Here is a 19,730-nt window from a genome sequence, read left to right as displayed (position 1 = left end):
CCAGGAAAATATGCTTTAACCACATCAGAAGAGATCCCAATCATGAGGCGGAGAAAGGGGATAAAAAAGAGGTTCAAAAAGGAAGAAAGAAAAAGAAAAAAAAAAGAAAAAGAAAAGAAAAGAATTTATTTATTTTTTTTTTTTTGTTAAAGATTTTATTTATTCGATAGACAGATCACAAGTAGGCAGAGAGGCAGGCAGAGAGAGAGGGGGAAGCAGGCTCCCTGCTGAGCGGAGAACCTGAAGTGGGGCTCGATCCCAGGACCCTGAGATCATGACCTGAGCCGAAGGCAGCGGCTTAACCCACTGAGCCACCCAGGCGCCCCAAGAAAAGAATTTAAAAAAAGAAAACGAATAAAGAAAAATATAAAAAAGAAAAAATATATATATTAGATAAACTAGTTTAAAAACGTTAAAAAAGAAAAGCGTAAAAGTTAAAAAAAAATTTTACCAGAAGGTGAAAAAAAAAAAAATGAAAAAGAAAAAGATTAAATTAACTGCAAGACTAAAATAAATCACAGGGAGAAAGCCAAGAGTTACGTGCTTTGCTTTTTCCTCCTCTGGAATTCTGCTGCTCTCCTTGGTATTGAAACCGCACTCCTTGGTAGGTGAACTTGGTCTCTGCTTGATTTCTTGTTGATCTTCTGGGGGAGGGGCCTGGTGTAGTGATTATCAAGTGTCTTTGCCCCAGGCAGAATTGCACCGCCCTTACCAGGGGCCCGGCTGAGTAATCCGCCCCGGTTTGCTTTCAGGAGCTTTTGTTCCCTGAGCACTTTCTGTAAAGTTCCAGAGCATGGGAATACAAATGGCGGCCTCCTGGTCTCCAGCCCGGAGGAGCCGAGAGCCCAGGGTCCCACTCCTCAGTGCGCCCTCAGAGAACAGCGCCCAGTTACTCCCGTCTGCCTGACCTCCGGCCGCGCTCCAAGCTCACGGAGCCTGTGGCTGGTTCAAGGTAACACCGAGCTGCGAGCTTACTGTCGACTCTGTCTCTGTATCCGGCTTTCCCGTTCCAATACCCGCAAGCTCTGCGACATTCAGACAGCCCTGATCCTTCTGTGACCCTGCGGGACCTGAGGCCACGCTGACCCTGCGTGGGCTTTGCCCCGGTTTAGCCTCTGGAGCGATGTCCCTCAGTGGAACCGACTTTTAAAAGTCCTGATTTTGTGCTCCGTTGCTCCGCCGCTTGCTGGGAGCTGGCCCCTCCCCCCGGGGTCTATCTTCCCATCGCTTTGGATTCACTTCTCCACCAGTCCTACCTTTCAGAAAGTGTTTTTTTTTTCTGTTTCCAGAATTGCTGTTCTTCTCTTCGATCTGCTGATGGATTTGCAGGTGTTTGCAATCTTTAGATAAGCTATCTAGCTGATCTCCTGCTAGCTGAAGTAGTCTCAGCCTGCTACTTCTCCGCCATCTTGACTCCTCCGGTTTTTGGTGCAATTTTAAGTGGAATCAACTCCTTAATTTCTTTTTCTTCACACACACTGTTAGTGTATCAAAATGCAACTGATTTCTGTGCATTGATTTTGTATCCTGCCACATCACTGAATTCCTGTATGAGTTCTAGTAATTTTGGGGTGGAGTCTTTGGGGTTTTCCACATAAAGTATCCTGTCATCTTGCAGAGTAAGAGTTGGACTTCTTTGCCAATTTGAATGCCCTTTATTTATTTATTTTTTGTTTTCTGATTGCTGAGGCTAGGGTTTCTAGTACTATGTTGAACAGTAATAGTGAGAGTGGGCATCCCTGTCATGTTCCTGACCTTAGGGGGAAAACTCAGTTTTCCTGCATTGAGAATGATATTCACTGTCCACATCATGATTCAAGCCTGGTCTTATGACCCTGACGTCATTACCTGAGCCAAAATCAAGAATTTAATGCTTAACCAACTGAGCTACCAAGGTGCCTCATAGACTTTATTTTATTTCTTTATTTATTTTGAAAGATTTTATTTATTTATTTGACAGACAGAGATCACAAACTGGCAGAGATACAGGCTGAGCAGAGAGTCCGACGCGGGGCTCAATCCCAAGACCCTGGGATCATGACCTGAGCTGAAGGCAGAGGCTTTAACCCACTGAGCCCCCCAGGTACCCCTAGAGTTTATTTTTTAGAGAAGCTTTAGTTTTACAGAAAATTGAGCAGAAAGTATAGAGTGCTCCTATATACCACTCCTCTCCAACCCTTCTGCCACCCATCACAGTTTCCCTTATGTTTAGCATCTTGTATTTGTGTGGTACATCTGTTACAACTGACAAACTTATACTAATACTGTGTTATTAACTAAAGTCCATAGTTTACATTGAGGTTCATTCTTGGTGGTGTTTATTCTATGTTTTGGTGCATATATTTCTACTCTATAAATAATAACATGTATCCACCATTACCTTATTGTACAGAATAGTGTCACTGCCATAAAAATCTTCCTGTTCTTCCCTCCCTGTCTCCCTTCAAAACCCTGGCACTTGATCCTTTTACTGAGTTGTTATGCTTCCTCCAGAATGTCATATAGTTGGAATCATACAGCCTTTTAGACTGGTTTCTTTCACTTAGTATTATGCATCTAAGGTTTTTCCACCTTTTATGGCTTAATAGATCACCTCTTTTATTGTTGCAAATAATTTTCCACTGTATAAATGTACCAGTCTGTTTATGTGTTCACCTTTGGAAGGAAATCTTGTTGCTTACAGTTTTTGATATTCAGATTTTTATGAGGATGTGAGTTTTCAACTCATTTAGGTAAATGCTGGATCATACATTAAGACTGTTCCATAGTCATAGGATTATATTTGGCTGTGTATGAAATTGCCAAACTGTCTTTCAAGATGACTCTATCATTTTGCATTTCCAACCAGCAATGAATGAAGGGTCCTGTTGTTCCATATCCTTGTCAATACTTGTGTTCATCAGTGTTTTGGATTTTAGACATTCTAATAAGTGTGTAGTGATATTTCACTGTTTCAATTTGCAGTTCTCAAATGGAATGTGGTATATAGCACATTTTTTCTTTTTAAAAAATTAATTTATTTTATCTTGACAATTCTCTTTATTTTTTATTATTATGTTCAATTAGCCAACATATAGTACATCATTAGTTTTTGATGTAGTGTTCAAAGTTTCATTAGTTATGTATAACACCCAGTGCTCATCACATAATGTCCCCTCTTTTAATGCCCATCACCCACTCACCTCACCTTCTGCAACCATTGGTTTGTTTCCCAGAGTCAAGGGTCTCTCATGGTTTATCTCCCTCTTTGATTTCTTCCCATCCAGGCTTCCTTCCCTTCCCCTATGATCCTCTGTGCTATTTCTTATATCCCACATATGAGTGAAATCATATAATTATCTTTCTCTGATAGATTTATTTCACTTAGCACAATACCCTCCTGTTCCACCCACATCGATGTAAATAAGTATTCATTCTTTCTGATGGCTGAGTAATATTCCGTTGTTTATATGAACCACATCTTTTTCATATGCTTATTTCCCATCTGTACATCTTTGGTGAAGTGCCTGTTCAGATCTTTGCCCATTTTATTTTGAGCTTTTTTTATTGCCAAGTCTTAAGAGTTCTTGTATACTTGGATATGAGTCCTTATCGTGTATGTATTCTTTTTTTAATTCAAGTGTGATTAACATAGATAGTTATATTAGTTTCAGGTGTACAATATCTAGAAATTCTATACATTACTCAGTACTCATCACAGTAATACTCTTTTAAAAAAATTTTTTTAGGGACGCCTGGGTGGCTCAGTTGGTTAAGCAGCTGCCTTCTGCTCAGGTCATGATCCCAGCGTCCTGGGATCGAGTCCCACATCGGGCTCCTTGCTCAGCAGGGAGCCTGCTTCTCCCTCTGCCTCTGCCTGCCATTCTGTCTGCCTGTGCTCACTCTCTCTCCCTCTCTCTCTCTGATAAATAAATAAAATCTTAAAAAAATTTTTTAAATTATATTTTTAAAATTTATTTTCAGCGTAACAATATTCATTGTTTTTGCACCACACCCAGTACTCCATGCAATCCATGCCCTCTCCAATACTCACCACCTGGTTCAACCTCCCACCCCCCCCCCACCCCTTCAAAACCCTCAGATTGTTTTTCAGAGTCCATAGTCTCTCATGGTTCACCTCCCCTTCCAATTTCCCTCAACTCCCTTCTCCTCTCTAACTCCCCTTGTCCTACATGGTATTTGTTATGCTCCACAAATAAGTGAAACCATATGATAATTGACTCTCTCTGCTTGACTTATTTCACTCAGCATCATCTCTTCCAGTCCCATCCACAGTAATATTCTTTTTTTTTTTTTAAAAGATTTTATTTATTTATTTGTCAGAGAGAGAGAGAGTGAGAGCGAGCACAGGCAGACAGAGTGGAAGGCAGAGGCAGAGGGAGAAGCAGGCTCCCTGCCGAGCAAGGAGCCCGATGTGGGACTCGATCCCAGGACGCTGGGATCATGACCTGAGCCGAAGGCAGCTGCTTAACCAACTGAGCCACCCAGGCGTCCCCACAGTAATATTCTTAATCCCTTTCACCTTTCTCACCCCTCAGCCACACACACACACAACTCCTTTCTGGAAACCAATGGTTTATTCTCTATATTTAAGAGTCTGTTTTGTAAATCTTAAAATTTAAATTCAATTTAATTTACATACTGTATTACTAGTGTCAGGGATAAAATTCAGTGATTCATCAATTATATACAACACCCAGTGCTCATTACTTCAAGTGCCTTACTTATTGCCCATCACCCAGTTACCCATTCTCCCCAAACCTATCCCCTAGCAACCCTTGATTTGTTCCTATAGTTAAACAGTTAAGAGTGAGGTTTTTTGGTTTGTTTTGTTTTGTTTTGTTTTTCTTAAATTCCACATATGAATGAAAACATATGGTATTTCATTCACTGACTTACTTTGCTTCACATTATATCCTCTAAATTTCTCAGTGATGTTGCAAATGGCAAGATTTAATTCTTTTTTATATTTTATATAAACATATAAATAGCCATATGTATCTTCCATATCTTGGCCATAGTAAATAATTCTGCAATAAACACAGGGGTGCAAATATCTGATTTAACTAGTGTTTTTGTTTTCTTTGGGATAATAACAAGTAGTGGAATTATTGGATCATAGGGTAATTTTGATCTGTTTATCACAGTGGCTACACAAGATTGCATTCCCATCAACTGTGCACAAGGATTCCTTTTTCTTCACATCCTCACCAACGCTTGTTATTTCTTGTCTTTTTCATTCTGGCCATTCTGACAGGTGTAAGTTGATAGCTGATTGTGGTTTTAATTTGTATTTCCTTAATTATTAGTGATACTGAGCATGTTTTCATGTGTCTTGGCCATCTGTATAACTTCTTTGGAAAAATGTCCCTTGCCATTTTTTTCAAGTTTTATTAAATTCTAGTTAGTTAACATACAGTGTAACATTAGTTTCAGGTGTAAGATTTAGTGATTCATTAGTTACATATAGTACCCAGGGTGCATCACAAGTGCCTTCCTTAATACCCATCACCCAATTACCCCATCCCCCACCCACTTCATCTGGTGGGGCACCTGTGTGGCATAGTCAGTTAAGCATATAATTCTTGGTTTTTGCTCAGGTCGTGATCTCAGCATCCTGAAATCGAGCCCCATATAAGGTTCCATGCTCATCATGGTTTCTCTCTCCCTCGCCCTCTGCTCCTCCACTCTCCTGACATGTGCTCTCTCTCCTCCTCCTCCTCTCTCTCTAAAATAAATAATAAATCTTTTTTTAAAAGTCTCTTGTGGTTTGTCTCTCTGTTTTTACCTTATTTTTCCTCCCTTTCCCCATGTTCATCTGTTTTTCTTAAATTCTGTGTATAAGTGAAATCATATAGTGTATTTCTTTCTCTGTCTTATTTCATTTAGCATAATACACTAATTTCATCTATGTCATTGCAAATGGCAATATTTCATTCTTTTTGATGGCTGAGTAATATTCCATTGTACATCTGAGTAATGTTCCATACCACGTCTTCTTTATCCATTCATCCATTGATGGGCTCTGCTGCTATAAATGTTGGGATAAATGTGTGGATAGATCTTTTTTTAATCCATTCATTGATCCTATATGTTTTGATTGGAGAATTTAGTTCATTTGCATTGAAAGTAATAATTTATACATAGGTACTTATTGCCATTTTGTTAATTGCTTTCTGGTTGTTTTGTAATTCTTCTCTGTTCCTTTCTTCTTACTCTTTCTTTGTGGTTGGTGATTTTCTTTAGTGTCATGCCTAGATTCCTTTATCTTTTGTGTACTACTATAGGTGTTTGCTTTATGGATAACATAAGGCTAACATATACTAGTGTGTGTATACATACATAGTCTCTTTTAAATTGATAGCAAATTAAGTTTAGATGCATTCTAAAACAATATTTTTTTCTCCCCCCATTTTTATGTTTTTGGTATCACTTGCACATCTGTTTTTGTATCACTTAATTGATGATTAATGCAGTTGTAGCAATTTTTACTACTTCTGATTTTTAACCTCTATACTAACTTTATAAGTCCATTACCTTTACTATATATTTCCTCTCCCTATGAGACTTACAATTTCATATGTTTTCTTGTTACTAATTGATGATCTTTATTTCCAGCTTAAATAAATCCTTTTAACCATTCTTGTGAGGCTAGTTTAGTGGTGATAAAGTCCTATCAGTTTTGCTTGTCTGAAAAACTGTCTCTCCTTTAATTCTGAATGATGGTCTTGCCTGGTAGAGTACTCCTGTTTGAAGTTTTTTCTTCTGACCACTTTGAATATATCATGCCACTGTCTTCTGGCCTGCAAAGTTTCTGCTGAAAAACATGCTTATAATCTTATGAGGGTTCTTTTGTACATAACAAGTTGTTTTTCTGTTGCTGTTTTTAAGATTTTCTCTTTCTCTGTAAATTTTGATATTTTAAATATAATGTGTCTTGCTGTGGATCTTTTTCAGCTCATCTTATTTGAACTCACTAAGATTCTTGGACCCGCATGTCAGTTTTCCTCCCCATGTGAGGGGCGTTTTTAGCCATTATTTCTTCAGATTATTTTTCTGCCACTTTATCCATCTTTTATTCTTTTGGAATCCCTATAATGTGAATGTTATCCCACTTGATGTTGTCTCTTCACTTTTAAAATTATTTTTTTTCCTTTGCTGCTCTGTTTGGTTGAATTCTACTGACCTTTTATATCTTCCCTGTCTTCTAGATCACTAGTCATTTCTTCTGCTTATCTAGTCTGTTGTGAAAACATTCTCATATATTTTTAAGTTTAGTTATTGTATTCTTCAGTGTCATATTTATTATACATTCTATATCTTTAAGTTCTCACTGTGTTCTTCCATTCTTCTCTGAAGTTTTCTGAACATCTTTATTACTATTGCTTTTCATTATTTGTCAGATAAACTACTTACCTTCGTTTCCTGAAGTTCTTTCTGACATTTTACCTTGTTCCATCATTTGGAACATATTCCTCTCTTCCCCCATTTTACTTGACTCTCTGTGTTTGTTTCCATGTATTAAGGGAAACAGCTGGTCTTGATGGAGTGGGCTTGTGTACAAGATAAACTTAATCATTCAGCCCTGCTCTGGCTCTTTGTCATCTGTCAAACCTTTGTGATTATCTAAGATTTAGTGTGATAGTTCATGCTGATCTGGCTAGGACTTATACTGTGTTTGCTATACTTCTAATTTTCTGAGACATCAATTTTCTCTGGTGTCATTGATTTTGTCTCCCCTGGAAAGTCTTAAATAGAGTCTGACCTTTACAGTTTTTTCAACTATAATTGTGCAGAGGTCTTGTTGCTGTGATGATAAGATATTATGAAGGGGTAGTATTCTATAGTCCTATAATTAGTTCTTAGTCTTTTGTAGGCTTGTACCCTTGAGATATGACCTTCACAAATACTTCTCAGCTCCCCCACCTTAGGTGTGACAGGAAGGTTAGAGGGGGCTGGAGTTGGCTAGTTGCCCTTCCCTAGGTAAAATAAAGTAGTTTCCCATAAGTGCTGGCTTTTATTATAGAGAAATGGGGGAAGGACAGAATGCTCTGGTGTATGGTTGCTCTCTCTCCATTTTTTAGGGCAAAAGTTTGCCCTGTGACCTAAATTCTCTGATGGATCTAAGAACAATTATTGTTTTTCAGTTTATTCAGTTGTTTTCTTGTTGTAAGGATGGAATGATGCTTCAAAGGTCTTTATATTGCAGAGCAGAAACCTGAAGGCTAGGCTGTAGTCCCTCCAATGGTTGCCAGCAAAGGAACTTAATTCACCTTAAATGACCCATGTCTTTGCACTGATCTTGCTTAGTTAAATGCTGTCATCCCTCTTCTTTCTTCTTTGGCCTATCAAGAGGAATTTGTCCATTAATAAGTTGACAGTTTAAAAAATGTGATCAGTATGGTCAGTACCTGGCCCTACAATGAGGTTATGAGATTAGTAGAAGGCAGCTGACAGGTGGGCCTCAATTTGTGTGATGTGGACCCTTCCAGAACAAGCTTCAGGCCAAAAAAAAAGACTCTGGCCAGTGCCCCCATGCTAACCAACTCACTCACTTTTTTTTTCTCAGGCTTAGTGCTCACCTGAGTCTCTTGTTGACCAACTCTTCAAGGTCACCTTTCAGGAGAGGCTTGGAGAGCATTCCAGCGAGCCAGGTAGCAGTGACAGATACACAAAGCCCAGCAGTGACATGGTTTTGGACCTTGGTCTCCAAATTATTGCTAGAAAAGAGGAATACAATGAGAGGTCCTTAGCCTGATGCCAACTGTGTCCGTCAGTACACAAAGGTCTGCTGGTTGGAGGAAGAGCCTTCCAAGTCTCATCAGTGTGTATGTGTGGTGTGGGGTTCTGAGCCTTGGCCCCTGGGGGAACAAGTTCCAGGGCAGAACTTTAGAAACAGGCAAAGTAACCAGCCACAATATTGCCTGGAGCCAGGATGGAGGAATCAGTAGAAGAAGGAAGCAAGTGGAATGAAGGCCAGGCCCAGTGTTGTGGATGACAAACCAAAGATGCTCATGCTGGAGTAAGGCTGGAAGAATACCAACATTAGCAAGTTTCCAATAATCCCTTTAAACAATTTTAAAAAAAAAAACTTTTTTAAACAGATGACTCTATTTGGAATACTTTCTGTTATCAGTCAGTTTTAGATGTTAGAAACTAGCTTCTCTGAAAGGAGGCTTAATTCTGTAAAATTTATCTTTTACCACAGTTTTGATGTAAAAAGCATTTTAAAAAACAAATTTTGACTTGTGTGTGAACATATACTCATAAGCTGAAGCTTTCTACTTCTGATGTGGCTTCAGTCCTTAAGAGGAAAAGCAAGCATTGCTGTCCTTTGAAACAACACCTACTGGATCTCATGTGTGCATGAAGGAGTCTGCTTTTATACTTGTCTTTTTTGTGTTGAATATCTATTTTAAATTTTCAAAATTATGCTTTGATTCTTCATAATTTCTTATAGAATTGATTTGTATTGATCATAAACAGTAAACAAAAAAGTGTGAAATAAGTAGGTGGGTAAAAGAGAAGCTCATTTGTTTTCGGCAGCAGAGGATGGGAAAGACATTGGGTGAGGTCACTGGGTCACCAAGGCCTTGGGAGTGGAGTGGTGAGAATCAAGTCCCTGTCCTCCATAGAGAGGAGGGGGGGGGGACTTGCCACTCTCCTAAGTCAACCCTAAAATAACTATATATAGTTTAGAGGGATGCCACCCAAAATGTTTGGCATCTTATTTGATATGATGTTGATCTTCCCAGAGAAAGAGAAACTAAAGGGTGTGGTTCTTGTAGATAAGCTGCCTAAGTTCCACTTAACACAGCACACACAAAAGGCATGAGTTTCCTCTGTTAAAAGAATATCTGGAAAGCTATCTAAATTGAGATACTTTGCTGCACCATCCTTCCCAAGCATGTAGTCTGCCAAGTGAGGGGACCCAACATCACAGAAACATTGGAGTGTTTTGGCATGAACAAATGGAACAGAGGTTAGGGGATTAGCTCAAGCTTGGGGAACTGAGGAATGAAGAGGACGCTGGGGAGCTTGTGGCTGCACTGTTTCCTTCATCTCTCCTTGCTTCAGTATTGAGAGAACAGCAAGTCTGTCAGAGGGAGAAAGTAGGGGTGTCTAGGGGAAGAACAGCCTCCCTCCCTAGAGCAGGCACACAGCCTGCCAGATGCCAGAACTTGATATGAGACCAGAGTTTGAACACTAGAGCGATCATTTAATAATTAAAGTTGTATGAACATTTTGAACTGTGTTATTGAAGAACAAGAAAGAAGGACTCTAGGGAGACAACTGAAGGCAGGGATTTAAAAACTATGAAAGACATGAAAACATGTCATGTCACTACCTTGTAGTGTTAAGATTATTCAATCAGATGGTTTTGATTTTCAATTATATATTTTTAAGATATCTTCTTCTTTGTTTTCCATTGGCATGAGGCAAAAGGAAAAAAAAAAAACACTGGCTCACTTTTTTAGTAACAAAAGCAATCACACACATTCCCTGTAAAAATTTATGGTGCCACTGTATCCATAGTATAAATAGACTGTATTTTGTCTGTTCTCCTAATAGCAAGTATGTGGTACTCCATCCCCGCTTTCACTGCTGCAATGAATATCCTCTTATATTTTCAGGTGCTGGTGTGAATATTTCTATAGATTAGATTCCTGGATTTGGAACTATCAGGCCAGAGGATGCTCACCTTTATAAATCAGCAAAACTGACCCCAAAATGTGTCAATTTATAATCCCATAAAAGACATATGGAAGTGTTCAATCCATGGGAATGGAAGATTCCCATGGAGCCAAGGATAACTTGACTCCCACCCACTGTTGAAGTTAAGGTCTCTCTCAGCACTGCCCACCCCTGTGAGTTAGCCAGACCTGGTCTGCCTCAAGCCAAAGCAGCCTCACTTCACGGTTTTATTTTGTGCAATGAATTGGGATCCACACATAATTGTTGTGTCACCATCTCCCAGTTTTGAGGAACATATCCATGGAGAATGTAAACAGTGGGGAGAACTGAACATACCATGTCCTATTTTTTAGAAATTTTCAAGAGAGTCATGGGGTTTGACTGGAAGGAGGCTTGGGTTTCTACTCTGAATATTCTGGCCTCTTGGGTGCCCTCCATCGTGGCCTCTATGATTCACAAAACATCTAGCTGAATGTCTAGGATCCCTGGACTTCCCCATTATTTAAAATGCACTGGTAGAGGATCAGTTATTTAAAAATACTTTAATTTGCCTTTTGTATCAGCTGTATGTCTTTCTCATTTAATGTAAAAAAACAATAAAAGGAACAGATAATCATTGTATACAGTCAAGGAATATATTTTTAATGTTACCATATAATATTTGTGAGTAGGACCTCAAAATATTATCACACTAATGCAAATGATTACAGAAAACTAACTTTTTCTGAATATCATACATGGTATGTTAGCAAGACTATAATTTTTAAAAAGTTTTTACTTTAATTCTGCTTGTTAATATAATGTTGTATTACTTTCAGGTGTACAATACAGTGATTGAACAATTCATACATCACCAGGTACTCATCACAAGTGCTCTCCTTAGTCCCCATCACCTTTTCGCCCATCCCATCAATCCTCTCCCCTCTGATAACCATCAATTTGTTCTCTATAATTAAGGTGTCTCATTTGGTTTGTCTCTCTTTATTCCCCCTTTGCTCATTTGTTTCTTAAATTCCACATGCAAGTGAAATCATATGATATTTGTCTTTCTCTGACTGACCTATTTCACTTAGCATTTTTTAAAGTTTTTGTTGTGTTATTTAAAAAATTTTTTTAAAGTTTTTATTTAAAGTCTAGTTAGTTAAAATAGAGGGTAATATTAGTTTTACGCATACAATATAGTGATTCAATACTTCCATACAACAGTAGTCGGTGCTCATCACAGCAAGTGACCTTCTTCATCCCCATCACCTGTTTAACTCATTCCCCCATCACACCCCCCTCTGGTAACCACCAGTTTATTCTCTAGAATTAAGAGTGTTTTTCAATTAGCAATAATCGCGCCTCAGATAAACCTCATTGGCTACGATACTGCCACTGTGCAAAGCTTTTAAGAGTGTTTTTTAGTTTGTCTTTTTTTCCCCTTTGCTCACTTGCTTCGTTTCTTAAATTCCTCATATGAGTGAAATCGTATGATGTTTGTCTTTCTCTGACTGACATAAGTCTGAAATAATTCCCTTAGCATTATACTCTCTAGCTCCATCCATGTCATTGCAAATGGCAAGAGTTCATCTTTTATGGCTGAGTAATATTCCATTTTACATATATACCACCTCTTCTTTATCCATTCATCAGCGGCTTCCATATCTTGGCTATCGTAAATAATGCTGCAATAAACATGGCAGTGCGTGTATCCCTTTGACTTAGTCTTCTTGTATTCTTCAGCTCAGTACTCAGTAATGCGAATGCTGGGTCATAGGGTAGCTCTATTTTTAAGTTTTTAAGGAACCTCCACACTGTTTTCCAGAGTAGTGTACCAGTTTGCATTCCCACCAACAGTGTGAGAGGTTTCCCCTTTCTCTGCATCCTTGCCAACACCTGTTCTTTCCTGTGTTGTTCATTTCAGCCATTCTGACCGTTGTGAAGTAGTATCTCCCTGTAGTTTTGATTTGCATTTCACGGATGATGACTCATGTGGAGCATTTTTTCATGTGTCTGTTAGCCATCTGTATGTCCCCTTTGGAAAAATGTCTCTTCGTGTCTTCTGACCATTTTTTAATGGGATTATTTGGTTTTGGGGGTGTTGAGTTTTATAAGTTCTTTATAGATTTTGGATACTAATCTTTTATCAGATATGTCATTTGCAAATACCTTCTCCCATTCAGTAGATTGCCTTTTAGTTTTGTTGATTATTTCCTTCTGATAAGGTTCTTATCAGGATAAAATCCCAGTAGTTTATTTTTGCTTTTGTTTCCCTTGCCTCCAGAAACATGTCTACTAAGAAGTTGTTGTGGTCGATGTCAAAGAAGGTGCTGCGTGTGTTCTCCTCTAGGATTTTGATGGCTTTCTGTCTCAAATTTAGGTTTTTCATCCATTTTGAGTTCATTTTCGTGTGTGGTTTAAGAAAATAGTCCAGTTTTCCAACGCCATGTGTTAAAGACACTCTCTTTCCTGATATTCTTTCCTGCTTTGTAGAAGATTAATTGACCACATAGGTGTGGGTCAGCAATTGGTGACTGAACTTAATCTCCAGCCTCTCTTCACTCTCTGAGTTCAAGGGTAGATGGACAGGGGCTAAACTTCAACCTTTTAATCACATACTTGGTTTCCCAGAAAACCAGCTCCCTTTAGGGGGCTTTCCAGAAGTCATTTCATTAACATAAATGAGGTGTGATTGAAAGGCTTGTTATGAATATCAAAAGACATCCCGATAGCTCTTATCACTTAGGAAATTTTAAGGGTTTTTAGAGTTCTGTGCCAGAATCTAGGTGGATGACCATATACTTTGCATTAATCATAATATCACACCTATCTTGTATTTTTCCTGACTCAGTCCTGGAGTCAACCACTTCTCAAAGGAGACTTGGTTCCTTTTAGTGGAAAATAGTGATAAAAACTCAGTTCTGAGGGTGCCTGGGTGGCTCAGGGGGTTAAAGCCTCTGCCTTCCGCTCAGGTCATGATCTCAGGGTCCTGTGATCGAGCCCCACATCGCAGCCCTGCATTTCATCCGGCTCTCTGCTCAGGAGGCCTGCTTCCTCTCTTTCTCTCTCTGCCTGCCTCTCTGCCTACTTGTGATCTCTGTCTCTCAAATAAATAAATAAAATCTTTGAAAAAAAAAAACAACTCAGTTTTGGATGCTAATTGTGTTCATTGGTACTGGAGTGTTATTGTTCTTATGCTGTTAAAACTGACAGAGCCAGGAACCTTATATGTGCACACATAAATCTATCTACCTATTTTTCAGGTGTGTGCATATGCTCCATCTACCCATACATTGTAAAAACCATGAGTTCACAGAGTTACTCTTTCATTTTCTTCTTTCCACTTTCTGTAGTTCTGTATTTCATTTCTGACTGAAAAACCTCTCGGCAGACGTAGGGAATTTTCTTATTTGCCCAATCCCTTGTTAATCAATTCTTGTCATTATTCATCCTTATCATGATTCATTTTAAAGTTCACCTGGTTTCTGTGGCCCCATTAGTTTCAGAGCACATCTGAACACAAGATGTTCCAACCCTGGAACTTCTCTGCTCCAGCCCTGTAATCAGCCATTTCTCCAAGTTCATCTCAGTGGGAAATGACATTTAAAACTGGGATCTAAGCCCTAAGTGAACTCCCTACTTATGAGGTGTCATTGCTTCCAGACATTTTGGAGCTAGAATACGTATAAATATTGCATGGAGCACTGGGTGTGGTGCATAAACAACGAACCTTGGAACACTGAAAAAATAAAATTAAATTTAAAAAAAGAAAAAAAAACAGATTAAAAAAAAAGTATTTAAAAACACAGGTTAACTGATACCTCTTATCCACTCCGGTAAGGTTTCCCACCATCTCTCCCCTATTCTAGTTTCTTTCTGGTCTCCCACAGTACACACTGTGGCTCCCAACAACATGAACTTATTGTTCCTCCTTTGCTTACTACTACCATACACACAAATGAGCTTTGGAATTCCCTCTACTCATTAAAGAAAATCATATAATATATATGCACACACCTATAGGCAAAATTTCTTTTTTTCTTTTTCTTTTCTTTCTTTTTTTTTTTTTTTTTTTTTTTTTTTTTTTTTTTTGTCTCTTCTGTGCCGTCTTTAGCCTTTGCTGACATTTTGGTGATGTTTCCTCCACTCTAGAGGAAGTGGGAGAGCAAATCCCAGCCAGGGATCCGGGAAGCTGCCAAAGAACCTTGCCAGAGCAGGCAAGAGAGTGCCTCACCACAGGCCCAGGGTGGGATCCGAGGGCTCATAGGGCTGTAACCAGGTATCAAGCTCATCCTCTTCAAGGATGCGTGTCCTTCTGACAGGCAATGGGCAGATGGTGAGGGGATCTGGGTGTTCACTACCGTCGTGAGATCTGGGTCTGAAATACGCACAGAGCGTCTCTGAGAAGGTGTCTGTGAAGGTGAATATGTGGGAGCCATCTGACACGTTGAAGAAGGACAGTTTTCCTGCCTCCCAATCCAGGAAGATGCCCACACGCCGCGGCGGCACACGCAGGGTGAGCGCAATGCGATGTGGGTCCAGGATGAAGTACTCGCAGCGGTTCCACAGCCCCAGCACCCAGTAGCCGTTGGCTGGGCTTAGGTGCACCTGCCCTGTGCGCGGCACGGAGGCCAGACACACACCCAGGAACCAGCGGCTGCGCCTGCCGACATGCACTTCCCAGTAGTGCCGCCCAGCAGAGAAGCGCTGATAGCTCAGCACACACGTCTGCTCAGAGAACCGCTGGGGGTCCCCCACCACGGGGTTGAGCTCTGCTCTGCAGGAGGACACGCTCTTGCCATCCTGGGAGACTTCCAGGCTGCGGTGCGCAGAGGCCGGATCAAGAGTTACGTTCACTGTGCAGGGGCGCAGAATTAGTACCAAGCGGTTCTGGGCCCTGCTTGCCCCTTCCTGACAGGTAAACCTCTAGCGCTCCTGCTGGTCACCCCCACCCCTGAAACCACCCCTGTGTACCAAAGCAGCTCACAAGGTGCTTCTGAGCACTTCAAAGCCATTGGAAGAATCCTATTTCTTTCCTGAACTCGAAGTTTCCTAACTGCCATACTAGGTGCCATGGAGAGCAGAAATAGAAAACAAGGTAGATTCGTGGGGATGGAGGTGGGCTCCTTTCCCCCCAGTTCCTAGCCAAGGGGAAGGGGCTCCAGGCTTCAACTCCTCACTAATGGCACCACCCTATGTGACCTTGAGATCATCATGTGAGCTCTGAGCCTCAGTTTTATAGCAATGTTAGGATTTTAAAACTGAAAGGGACCTCTGAGATCATCCAGTCCAGTGCCCTGCTCTCCAATACCCCTTGATAGAGGATCTCTTCTGTCCAATGAGAGGTTCCTACAAACTAGCCCTAACAGTCTTCCTACCAGATGGAAACAAACCTAGTAAAACCCAGAAAATAATGTGCTTTTAGGAGATATGTGTACACAAAAAAGTGCATGTGTGAGTATAATCAGATGTGTGCATGCAAGTATGTATGTGTATACATGTAGGCATACATGTTGTGTTGTATATGTGCAAAAGTAGGCTTCTGTGTTTGTGTGTGTAGGCTCCATACTTGACTCCTGGGCAGATCCTTCCTCCAATCTCAGATCTTTCCACCTCCCTTCTGTTAAAGATCCAACAAACCCCAGTCACAAGGTCACAGTTCCTTGACTTCAGTTACCTGCATATTGCTGGGCTGCTCTCCACTCTGAAACCAAACAGAAAGAAAAAAAGAGACTCAAAGATCTGGGTCAGTAACTCTGCAAACTTGAGGGAGGTTCAAAATGCATGAAGGATGCTACAAACCCAATGATCTCATTCCCCCCATGACAGCTAGTTGGAGTCCGGAATGGTCTGGGCTCACAATGGCATTTCTCTGGGAATTCAGGATTAGGAAAGGGCTAGTGTCAGTGCTGGGTTATACTAAATCTGCATGCAATCTAACCTTGTACTGAAAAAGGCAGGAGAACAAAGCATGTGGGCAGAGAGCCAAGGCAAGTTATTGGGGTGCCTTTAAGATTGCACAAGAAGTTTTAATCTCTGACCAGCAGGTTCAGTCTGAGGAAGCCTAGATGAGCATGGCTCCTGTCCTGAAATGTCCTTTAGGTACCCTGTTTTTCCTCCTTTCTTAACATAAACCATTCTGGATGGAGTTCTGTTTTGTTTTATCTTATTCAACTTTATAACAAAGAGATCAACAAGTCACAAAATAGCAAAAGTAAAAGAAGTTTTCAGAGCTCCATAAATTTACAGCAGAGCCCTTAAACCCTGGGTCTACATCAGAATAACTAGTAGAACTTTTAAAAACATATAGCTCTTGCATAGAATAACTCAATTCTATAAAGATGTTGACTCTTTCTAAATTCATCTGTAAATTCAAAGGAATCCCATGCAAAACTGCTTTTGGATTTTTTAAAAGGAATTTTGTAAACGTATTCTAAAATTTAAAATGGACCTAAAAAGATCCATTCATTTTTAAAAGGAAGCAGAAATGCAGGAAAACTTGTACTTTGGGGTACTATAAAAGCCCTAACATAAAAGACCTCAACGTGAGACAGGAATCCATCAGATCCTAGAGAAGAACATAGGCAGTAATCTCTTCGATATCAGCCACAGCAACTTCTTACAAGATATGTCTCCAAAGGCAAAGGAAACAAAAGCAAAAATAAACTTTTGGGACTTCATCAAAATCAAAAGCTTCTGCACAGCAAAGGAAACAGTCAAAAAAACAAAGAGGCAACCCACGGAATGGGAGAAGATATTTGCAAATGACAGTACAGACAAAAGGTTGATATCCAGGATCTATAATGAACTCCTCAAACTCAACACACCCAAAACAGGCAAACATATCAAAAAAAAAATGGGCAGGGGACGCCTGGGTGGCTCAGTTGGTTGAGCAGCTGCCTTCGGCTCGGGTCATGATCCCAGCATCCTGGGATCGAGTCCCACATCGGGCTCCTTGCCCCGCAGGGAGCCTGCCTCTCTCTCTGACTCTGCCTGCCACTCTGCCTGTGCTCTCTCTCTCTAACAAATAAATAAATAAAATCTTTAAAAAAAAAAGGGGAGAAGATATGAACAGACACTTCTCCAATGAAGACATACAAATGGCTATCAGACACATGAAAAAATGTTCATCATCATTAGCCCTCAGGGAGATTAAAATTAAAACTACATTGAGATATCACCTTACACCAGTTAGAATGGCCAAAATTAACAAAACAGGAAACAACATGTGTTGGAGAGGATGTGGAGAAAGGGGAACCCTCTTACACTGTTGGTGGGAATGCAAGTTGGTGCAGCCTCTTTGGAGAACAGTGTGGAGATTCCTCAAGAAATTAAAAATAGAACTTCCCTAGGACCCTGCAATTGCACCCCTGGGTATTTACCCCAAGGATACAGATGTCGTGAAAAGAAGGGCCATCTGTACCCCAATGTTTATAGCAGCAATGGCCATGGTCGCCAAATTATGGAAGGAACCAAGATGCCCTTCAACGGACGAATGGATAAGGAAGATGTGGTCCATATACACTATGGAGTATTATGCCTCCATCAGAAAGGACGAACACCCAACTTTTGTAGCAATATGGACAGGACTGGAAGAGATTATGCTGAATGAAATAAGTCAAGCAGAGAGAGTCAACTATCATATGGTTTCACTTATTTGTGGAGCATAACAAATATCATGGAGGACAAGGGGTGTTAGAGAGGAGAAGGGAGTTGGGGTAAATTGGAAGGGGAGGTGAATCACGAGAGACTATGGACTCTGAAAAACAATCTGAGGGGTTTGAAGTGGCAGGGGGGTGGGAGGTTGGGGTACCAGGTGGTGGGTATTATAGAGGGCACAGATTGCATGGAGCACTGGGTGTGGTGAAAAAATAACGAATACTCTTTTTCTGAAAATAAATAAATTGAAAAAATAATTTAAAAAAAAGCCCTAACAGTGAAAACAATGAAGTAATAGGTGGTCCACCGATAGACCCATCTACACATGAGAACCAAATATGAACTACAGGCAATACCCACATCAATGGGGAAATCATGGTTGGTGTAGTAGATGGCACTGGGAAAACTGACTTACTATATGAAGAAAAACAGCTGTATTCTCACCTGGCACCAAATAAGATGGCAAATTTCAGGTGGTTTAAAGACATACACATAAGACATGTAAAGTCAACAGAAGAAAGTGGAAGAGAATATCTTTATGACCTACGTGTTAGGAAGGTTTTCTTCAACAGAACTTCAAAAACATATGCCATAAGGTACAAATTTGATGCATATGTATCTGTATAAGGATATTAATCCCTCATTGGTATTAAACACTGTGAATTCCTTCTTCTAGTCTGTCACCTGCTATTAGCTACATCCTTGGTTTCCCACTGAAAAGAAACCATTAATTTTGATAAAATTGAATTCATTAAATTTTTACCTAATGACTTGTGTTTTTGAGACTTTGTTGGTGTGTATTTATGTATATCTATATATCTGTAAATATATAAGACATACATGACACTATATATTGTCATTATGTACATATATATGTCATGTCCCCTTGAATCAATAAAAGAAAGATAGCAACCTCATACTAAAAACTGCCAAAAGGGGCACCTGGGTGGCTCACTTAGTTAAGCTTCTGACCCTTGATCTCAGCTCAGATCTTGACCTCAGGGTCGTAGTTTGAGCCCTGCATTGGGCTCCACATGGGGGCTTGGAGTCTGCTTTTTTTAAAAAATGGCCAAAGGACAAGAATTGGCAATATTTAGGAGAGGAAGCCCCAAAAGTCATCTGGCATATGAGGAGATGCCCAAACTGAGTGTTCAGAGGAGAACAAACTGAAAGCACAATGAGCAATCACTCATCCCCATTGAGTAGCTAACTCATTAAGTGGTTTATATGGCATGTGGGCACATGGAGTCTCCGTGCACTGCCAATGGCAGGATGATGGCACTGCCTCTGGGGGACCTCTCTCTCCCACTTACTGACATATCCCCTACAGGCCAGCAACTCCTTCCCTGGGTATACATCCCAGAGAAATCTCCACATAAAGCCTGAAGGTGACA

At 40.2% G+C, this 19,730-nt stretch overlaps 1 protein-coding gene across 1 annotated transcript in view; it reads right to left on the bottom strand.

Annotated features, from left to right (window-relative positions):
* Positions 1-11,292: 11,292 nt before the first annotated feature.
* The window catches only part of BTNL9 (butyrophilin like 9), a 50,940-nt gene continuing 42,502 nt past the window's right edge, over positions 11,293-19,730 (bottom strand). Inside the window, exons 10-11 of the mRNA XM_082723456.1 lie at positions 16,355-16,381; positions 11,293-15,533 (exon numbers count right to left, since the gene is read on the bottom strand). Of these exons, the coding sequence (XP_082579582.1) occupies positions 14,908-15,533; positions 16,355-16,381 (653 nt within the window). The 3' untranslated portion in view covers positions 11,293-14,907. The remainder of the gene's footprint in view (positions 15,534-16,354; positions 16,382-19,730) is intronic.

The sequence above is a fragment of the Mustela nivalis genome (genome assembly GCF_964662115.1).
Source record: "Mustela nivalis genome assembly, chromosome: 3".
In the NCBI taxonomy this organism is placed as follows: Eukaryota; Metazoa; Chordata; class Mammalia; order Carnivora; family Mustelidae; genus Mustela; species Mustela nivalis.
Note: the sequence above shows the minus strand (reverse complement) of the source record. Positions and strands in the feature narration are given on the sequence as shown.